The following is a 9,241-nucleotide window of genomic DNA, read 5'->3' on the forward strand; positions in this document are numbered from 1 at the left end:
CTGGTTTAATTCCTCAGTGCTGGATGAAGATGGAGGAGGGGAAGGAAAAAAAAAGAAAAGACTGCACTTGGCCAACTGAGATGATGTAAGTTGTCCAACAGCACAAACAAGACTGCTAAGAGATTTCTTAAGGCTCTCAAATTACCCTGTGAACTCTGACTATCTGTAGCCTTAGAGGGAAAACTAATAACCAAACAAACAAAGTTTCACACAGGATCAGATTTGCATTGTTATATTCTACCCGCACCTTCAGATAAAGACAACTTATCTGTGCACTTCATACCAGGGACAACCTGTGTAAAATACAACTCCATAATTAACAAGCTCTTTGGTCCTTGTTCTGAAGACACTCAAAGGACAACAGTTTCCACCTTCTCTCTTTTTCGTCCAGTATTCTTACTAAAGTAGCTGTATAATTAAAGGCAAAAGCTCTACAGTGGCCAGAACCGGCCTAATACAATACTAGAATTCCTTCTTTAATTTCAGGTCATAAACCGGAATATAAAACGCACTGAATTCCTACCACCTGCATACAGGCAAAAATCACTTGGTACTTAACGTTATATTTGACACTTGAGTATGGCATGCATGACAAAAGGGTATACCAGCCCGGTGTTTTTCAGATTTTGTATTTTTAATAATATACTGGATGTAGCCACTTTAATAACCAGCATCAGCCAAGGCAACCTAAGCAACCCAGAAGCTGCTCTCCTACCTTGCTCGGAGTCAGTCTTTCTCAAGGTACTAACCAATAAGGGTAATCGGTCTGAATAAGTTATATATACTAGATTAGCTGATTTGCTGCTCAAATGAGGCAGGCAAGTTAAAGAAAGATGGATGCAGCAGTTAGAAGAGAAAGGAAGGCCAGAAACTGCAGGGCAGAGGAAAACGTCTTCTCAGTAAGGAAACATAATCGTGGCATCCTGTCCCAACAACAGAACTTCTTTTCAATAAAGAGTTTATTACGCAGCGTGCGCCTGCAACCTAAACGTCCCATTGTTATCTATGGGAGAGCCTCTAGGGCCTAAGGAGAGAAGAGAGGGCAGGACTATTTCACCTAGGCCCTGGCTCACGATTAAAGATGGAACCTGGCGCTCTCCACCAGGCTGATCAACCTGGTCAGGACCGCAACACAATGGGGGCGTGTGCAGGGGAGGGGGGGCGCGTAACGGAGCAGAGGAAAATATCAACCTCTAGCAGCATACACAGCCCCCTCGCAAGCCATTCCAACAAAAGCACGAAAGAGCGGCCGTTCCGAAACTTGGGTGACAGAACAATGAAAGATTCAAGCAAAACACGCGCACGCAGAGACCCGTTCCAGAGAGGGACTCTGCTCCTTCCTCATTAGCGGACGCCGGCAGACGAACACCCCGGACCCCCGGCCGCCTGCCGCCCCCCGGCGTCCCGCGTCCCCCCCGGTACCCACCGCCCAGCGGGCTCCGGCCAGGCAGCGGCCGGAGGGCCCCCCGGGGGAGGGGGCCGACCCTGCCCTCCCGCACCCAGCCCCCAGGCGCCGGGGTCCCTAACGCCCCCCCTAACGCGGCACTTACACCTCGGTCCTCCTCCGAGAGGAAATCTGGGCCGTCGTCCGAGCCTTCCTGCTGGGGGCGAAGGGGAGGAGGCGGAGCGGGCCGGGGGGACGCGGAGGGGCACGGCCGGCAGCAGGGAGGGTGGGGGGAGACAAAGCGCACAGGTTAGCGACCCGGCCGCACACGCCCGCCCCGCCCCGGCACCGCGGCCGCCCCGACACCCACCATCATGGCTGCTCGCAGCGCTCCAGCGCCCGCCGGCCCTCCCCCCGCCAGCCCGCCCGGAGCCCAGCGGCGAGGCGGGGCTGCGGCGCGCGGGGCGGGGCGAGGCGGGGCTGCGGCGCGCGGGGCGGGGCGCGGCGCGGCGCGGGGAGCGGCGGCGGCGAGCTGCATCTCTCGCGAGGGAGCGGCGGGCGCGGGCCGCGCGCGCCTAACCCGACCCCCTCCCCCGCCAGCGGGCGCGAGACCTGGCAGGGGCGGGCTGGGCGGGCGAGAGCTTCGGTTGCGGCGAGGCCCGGTGGCCGCGGGCTGAGGCTGTCCGCGGCGGAGGGGAGACGAGGGGAGCCGCCCCCGGGCGGGGAGGTTGCGGCCGTGGCCGCGCGTGTCGCAGCCGCCTCGGTTTTCCCCTTTGCTGCGTGGGTGTGCGCTGGCCCGTGCGGCGGCGGCGGCGGCGCTCCCAGGGCTTACGGGTGGGTCTGGCGAGCGCCGAGACCCTGGTGGTCAAAGTGCAGCCACGCTGCGAGGGTGAACGGTTCCCGAAGCGAGGGTGGCTTTGTTCATGCGTGCGAAACTCGAATGCTTGGCGCAGTGAGAGCAAGTGTGCAGAACCTCTGGAAGTGCTCATAACCGATGGCTCTCGTGCTGCCCTGCTTGCTCTTCCCGTCATTTCTGTGAGAGATGGGCTTCACGGCACCAGCCCGTCACCACGTGCCTTTTTACAAGCGTATGTGTGAAACCGACTATGCAGTTACACAGTGCTAGAAATTAAGTGGTTTATAATACACCTTTGATTTATGGGCAGTTACGTGACTAAAACTGATGACCGCCTTTCATTCAGACTAAGAAATACAGCCGTTAAATGCCCCTTCGTCTAATGACAGTGGAAAACGTCAGCGACCGCAGACTAAACCGAATGTAAGCGTGGAGGGTAGGGAGTCCATGCCTGAGACTGCATTTTTCTGTGAATCGGAGCTAGAACAGCCAAGAAACAGCCTCAGGGTGGGGTTTCATGATCAGCATAAACCAATGTAAGCATGTGCCATTGCTAAGAGATGGTGGCAGGTGTGGACATTAGCACTCTCATGGGTGTACAGTCAGACAGATGAGGGCATTGATCCAGCTGCAAATTAATGCTGCAACAAATGATTAGTTTCCATCTGAGTCAGCTCCATAATCCAGCCAAGCCCATAGTTACACAAGCACTAGTGGGACCGGACCACCACTTGCCGCAGTAGCACCATGGATTTAGACTGGACTAAGCCGATCAGGAAACTACACCTTGAGAAAGGCTACTCATGCAGCCTCAAGATAGGTGAAGAGAAAGGTTTCTGAGCTCTGTACTGCTTAGGAGTGTGCTTTGGAATTCAGAAATGGAAATTGTCTCTTGGAAGTTGTTTTTAGAGGGGCTGCAGAAAGAGGCCTTTGACTATGCATTTTGTAAATAATTAAAAAAAAATCTGTTCTCTAAACAATTTTCGAGTACATGGTCTGTTTCTGTCTTGATACAGACATGCACAACATCATCCAAAGTACTGACTTACTACTCAGGTCAAGAGAAGTAAAAATATTTTACAAGATACAGAGAAAGAGGATGCGACCTCTGTTTAAACACTGAGCTGGTCGTGCTGAAGGGGTGAAGACAAAGCCACACAAGGAAACCGATTTCTGGGGGTTCACCTGCATTCGTTAGCATCCTGTTCTGTGCACAGTCTGGGCTCAATACCATACTACCACTCCACCTAGCAAACATCTATTTTTCTGGAAAAAACTAAAATCAGTGACAGAATGAGCTTTCTTTTTTTTTAATGTTTATTATTTATTGTTAATACGTTTTTGTAGGACCAAAGAACCCAAGTCAAAGAGTTGAGAAAAGGCTTCACAAGCGATAGAGACACATTCCCTCTCCCAGGGGACAGCTAAGTAGTCCAGCTGACTGGCATGAATCCAGCAGGATGACCATCTCAGGAGCATCTACAAAAAGTAAAGTTATGTGGCTTTCCAGTGTGCCTCTGGGAGCAGTTCAGTCATGTTTTGGATGGCGCAGAGGCTCATGAGGGACATATATTCCAAAACAGCAGTACTGTGGCTCTAAAGGTGGTCTGTACCAAATGATACCAAAAGTGCTTAAGCAGCAATGCTATCCATGATCCTAATCTTCCATACTGCCCTGATCGACTTATTCCAGCTCCATGTCTTTTGTCCCCATGCTCCTCCCAGCTGGCAGAGCAATGCTTACTGCATGGTCTTTCTGCTTCAGCAGCTGAGAGACAGATCATATATGCCATGGGGACATCCTAGCTAGTAGGTGGGAGAAGAGCACTACCTCTTCTCAGTGCTCTTCTGTCAAGACTCAGGTTAATGAGCCTGCTCTGAGGCTGCAGGATCACATTCAGTTTCCTTCAACAGCTGAGGAGTTTCCTTTGACAGCTGAGTCTTCCACCTAAGGAGTTTCCATCTTGGCTGTTTGCACACTCTCCTCTACGTCTACACAACAATAATAAACCAGGTCAATGAACTAAATATAACCCAGCAAGAATTAAATTACACGTTGTAACTGAGGCAATCTGACAGCCCTTGGTACCATCCCATTCCTCCCCTCCTTCTCCACACACCTCGCTGTCTACTTTATACCAACGCTGGTCTTCAGCAGGCCCTGACTCCAGTCAACCTGTCTCACCAGCAGAAAAATTACACAGGAAGGGAAAACCGTTTTGACAGGTGAGTTGCATTGACTCTGATAAGCTGTATGGCTGGCCCAGAGGAGGATGCAGGAGTTTGAAGCCAGAAGAAAGGAACGTCTGGGGCTCTCAGATGACGTCTTGAGAAATTATTCCCTTTACCAACAACATCTCACTTTTGCTCCAGGACACGCTCTGACTCCCTCAGCTACTTATTTTTTGTCTCAATTTTCCTCCCTTTTTCCCTCATTTTTTCTTTTCTGCTACCGTGTTTTATTTTGTCTCATTTTTAGCTGCTGAACACTTGAGGCAAGGATCATCATTATTCGGAGTTTACAGAGCCATAAGTAGAAAGAGGGACCGACCCTGCGCCAATTAGGGGAAAACTGCTGCACTCCCGTAAGCCATAGGTCTTCAGATGTTTTAAAAACATTCCCCTGCCAAGACTCATAATGTCAGTAGATGGTGCTATATACATATTTTTAGGAATGCTTTTCGGCCGAGGTTTACCCAGCCAGTAACATTTCCTTTGTGTTGGAGTGTAATAACCCTGGAAACCTAGAAGCCACACAATTTAAGAAATATTTGGCTTTTATCAGGGAATCACTGCAGAGACCTAAAGGCTTTCCACTCCATGGCGTCATGTCATATAGTACTACCGGTACTGTATGACTAATCATGGAGTAATTCAGTGAAAGCAACTGTTTGATGTATGCAAGTGCTGTAGTTCTGATATTTCATTAGCTGATATATCTTTTTTTAAAGTGTGAGGAGCTATTCTTCATGCACTTTTCTCTTTTGAGAAGTCTCTCGACTTCCCTTCCTAAACCTAATTACTCTCAGTTTCCTTCAACCAACCTCATGTATTGTTTATGTGGAGCTCAAATACAACATCTTGCAGACAAACCGTGGTCATCAGGACCAGCTTTCCTGTATCTCAGTGCCAGATTGATTCCTCCCTTCGTTTCATCTTTGAGATGAAAATATTTTACTCCCTTACATACTTCATTTAAATTTTTCTCTACAGCTGCTAACTGAAACTGTATTAAGGAACCATATCATTAAAGCTATATTGCAAGGCTTTTTTTGTGGCAGAGCAGATAATTACATTTAAAAAAGATTAATCAATATTTACCTTTTATTTCTGTGGAAAACTAGAGCTTTTAAGTGTAATGTTTTCAGAAGATTAAGGCTGAAGGAGAAAAAGGCTTCAAAATCCTATTACAAAACCAGTCTAAAAAGCTCAGTTAGCAACAGAGGCTTTTTACCTGTTATGGAGATAGATCACGTTACAGCAAAAAACGACTATCAAACTGATCATATTCCTTTAGGAACACAAAGAGGATGTGAGCAGGATTAAAAGAACAGAGAGGGAAAAAAATGTGTAATATTCTAGTGTAGAAAGCGAAATATAGCTTAGTACAGTGTGTGCCTGGTAACTTCTAGCCACTCTGAAGAACAATAATTTCCATCAGAAAAAAAGAATCTGTTTCTCAGTATGGAATAGACTTCTGTGAATTCCAAAGCGTAATGGGGCCATATGCAAATAATAAGGATGTGTGGGTTTCTATTCAGACTGCAGGGACCCTGAAAAGGCTCACTCTGCAGTTTTAAAAATCCTGGCCTCTTTGTGCCAGATGCTGACTATATGTATGCATATACATTGTAATGCAATTCAGCACACTTCTTCCCTAGGAAAGAATCTGATTTTTTCTTTTTTGCGTTTTAAAAATTCATTTACATGGCATTATAGACACATTCTGTCTTTGTCTGCCATGAATGACTTAATGCCCATATACAGCTACACTGGTGTAGAAAGTTGAACAATCTAAAGCCTCATTTTTCACCGGTGCCATGAACTAATGCCAAGAAGCTGTAAGGGGAAGAATACATTATCCAGTAAACAGAGGTAAAAATCACTTATTCTGAGCTCTGAACCTTTTGAAGGTTTTCTTCTTCTTTGGATTGCATACTGTTATTAACCTAATCATCGTATTTCTATAACAGACTGCAGGCAATCATTGCTCTACAGAAATACTTCATTGGAAATGGGCGCACAAGGAGACTGCATCTCCCATAGCTCCTACAGGCTTGTCTAGGAAAGAGCCTATAAAGAAGCTCTGTCCTCCCCTGGCACACAGGGATGCGTAGAAATGTTTATAAATAAAATCACAGACTGATCAGCGTTTTGGCTGCCTACTCTGGATTTAAAGCCATTGAACTCATCTCTTTTCCTAAACTCCAGTCCCTTTTGCTTTATAAACCAGCTGAAACATGGAGCACTTCAGAGAATATTCTGAGAGAATCCTTTTTTATCACTCTTCCCAATTCTTAGTATGTCTTTCTTTAAGAGAAAGCCAGAATTTCTGGCCTCACCTTTGCTCCAGACTAAGGGTTTTACTTGCACCAAGTACTGGCACAAAATTCTTTAAATTATTGTAACAGAAGTTACTATTATAACAGAAACAGAAAAACCTTTTTGTTGACATCACAGCTGAAACCAGGGAGTTTCTTTTCCCACATTACTTCTCAGGTTTTTAATTTTAGAGCTGCCTGGTTTAATGCCTGGGTTGTGGAGGGCAATAGGAATGCCTTGAGATATCAGCCTCACAGTAGAGTCTTAACCCTATCAGTCAGTACCTGCAATTGTAGGAGCATTATGGGAGACTTCTCCGAAGCAGTTTTATTACACTTTTCACGTCAGATGTTGACGAGTCTGAGGTAAAAATACCAGAAGGCCATTTACAGTAGTGCTTTCATCAGGGCTAGCACTGATGATTCTTGTCAGGGCTAGGGAATAGTAGAATAGATTCAGAAAAAAACCTCAGTATAAATAAGGCCTTGTTGATGAAATTGTGACCAAGAAGGATAAAAAGCAGATTTGCTAACATTGACCTCGTACACGTCATTCCTCAAAGGCCAGCTCTGCCCCAGCAGGGCAGCACCAGGCAGGGCAGACAAAGCAGCTCTTGTCATCTCTTGTCACTGGTACAATAATGGGTATCGGGAAGGACTGCACAATGCTGCTTATTTTGCTAGAACAGACTGAATGACACTTTCTGCCTAATTCAGTAGATACCTATTGCTGGGGACTATTAGTCATTATTCTTTGTCTTTTGCTCCCTGCTATCTTATTTCCTTTCCTCCTAATACTTTTTTGTTTGCTTTTCAATTGTTTTTCCCTCTTTTTTAGTATTTAGCACTTTTCCTTCCTAATCTCTCATTCCCCTTCTAATCCGTCTCTTCCTTTCTCTTTGTTAGACCACCCCATTCCATGCCCTGATTTCCTTTGGTCTTGCCTGAGGGTAACTGTCTGTTCTCTCCAGCTCATCACAAAATGACACCTCTCCCCTCAATCCCAAGCCTTCCAGTCCTCTCTGTCATCAGTCCCAGCTCATTCCATTTTTGTCTCTTCTTACTCTCAGTCTTACATTCAGTCTTCTATTCTCCTAATGTGCTCCTCGCTGGTTTCTTGCTCACTTGAATTTCATTGTTGCCTTCCTTCATGTCTGGCAGGTAGCCATACTCGTCTGAGTTCTCCCCTGAAAACCTTGGATGTCTCCTACCACGTCCTATGAATGCCAGTGGCATTAGAGCATCACTTGCAGCATGAAAGAATGTGATGACCACTAACCTGGTCTGCTTGAGGCAACATTCACAAGCTTGCCAACAATAACCAGGTGTCCTTTGTCTTCCTACATGTATCAGGTGACCCTTACCCAACCAGCATGCTAAAGACTTTCTGACCAAAGGGGTCTCATTCAAAATGATCAAAGATAAGCCATGAAAAAAAAAAACCATACCACATTATTTCTGATGTATGTTTACCAGAGAAAAAGCTGAGTTTAACAGATGCCATCAACCAGCATTAAAACAACAATCAGCTGAGGCATTATCTAATGGCCAGGGGCAGCTCTTCAAACGTGATGATGTCTGACTCAAAACCAAAGCTGCTTCCCTTTCCAGGTGAATCTGTTGTGACACTCATTACAGCACAGCTGCATGGGAGCAGCCACCCTAAGACACATTCTATGTTTCATTCACAGTCTTAAATGCCTGCTTGCCCAGTCGTCCAGCAAAAAAAAAAAAAAAAAAAAAAATTATATGCTACATTCAAATGTGTTCCTTTCTATATAGTATCTTCAGAGGCAGAGGCCCTAGGACTGACTGACTTGAGGAGTAGTCAGAAAAAAAATAAATCGGGTCACATAGACATTGACTGGCCAAGCCTATCACCCTCTTGGTTCTCTTTGCCTGACTTAATAGCTATGGAGATGCAGATGCTTGTTAATTTTAAATTGTGTTGGATAGCCAGTTGCAATAAGAGGCATGGGTTAAGATGCAGCCACACAGAGCACTCACTGTGAGGCTTCCCTGCAGTTTTACTTCCAGCTGTCTGCTTTTGCGTCAACATCTCCTGAGACAGCTTAACTTGACTGATGGTGCTCACTGCAAAACAGCCAGAATGTGTGCAGGGTGATCGTAATAGCTACACGGAATAACTGATTCCCATAGTGTGGCCGCCAGCGCTTGAGCTGCAGCCCATGCTTCCAGACAGGCCAGTTCTGGCTGGTTTATCACACCATCTCTCTGGATCTGGAGATGCTGAACGTGAAACAACCATAGAGCACAGTTTGGATTAAGCCCATCAAAGGTCATGCTGCTGCTGGAGGGGAAGTCATGCCTCCCCCTGTGCCCCTACTCCCTCTGCTGTCCCAGCGCTCCCTCAGTGCAGCCCCAGGGGCAATTTACCTGCTTTTCTTGCAGGATCAGTTTCCAGACTTGAGCCAGCACGATAGGAACATAGGGAGAGTA

General features: G+C 46.8%; 1 protein-coding gene across 3 annotated transcripts in view; it reads right to left on the minus strand.

Annotated features, from left to right (window-relative positions):
• SNX6 (sorting nexin 6) overlaps positions 1 to 1,852 on the minus strand; it is a 29,279-nt gene extending 27,427 nt beyond the window's left edge. Inside the window, exons 1-2 of one of the 3 annotated variants that reach the window (XM_052782592.1) lie at positions 1,755 to 1,852; positions 1,551 to 1,598 (exon numbers count right to left, since the gene is read on the minus strand). In XM_052782592.1, the coding sequence (XP_052638552.1) occupies positions 1,551 to 1,598; positions 1,755 to 1,760 (54 nt within the window). In that variant the 5' untranslated portion in view covers positions 1,761 to 1,852. Of the gene's footprint in view, positions 1 to 1,550; positions 1,602 to 1,754 lie in introns of those variants that run through there. The other 2 variants (XM_052782591.1, XM_052782593.1) reach the window with 2 other exon arrangements.
• Positions 1,853 to 9,241: the final 7,389 nt, after the last annotated feature.

This window comes from Harpia harpyja, chromosome 3 (genome assembly GCF_026419915.1).
Source record: "Harpia harpyja isolate bHarHar1 chromosome 3, bHarHar1 primary haplotype, whole genome shotgun sequence".
Taxonomy (NCBI): domain Eukaryota; kingdom Metazoa; phylum Chordata; class Aves; order Accipitriformes; family Accipitridae; genus Harpia; species Harpia harpyja.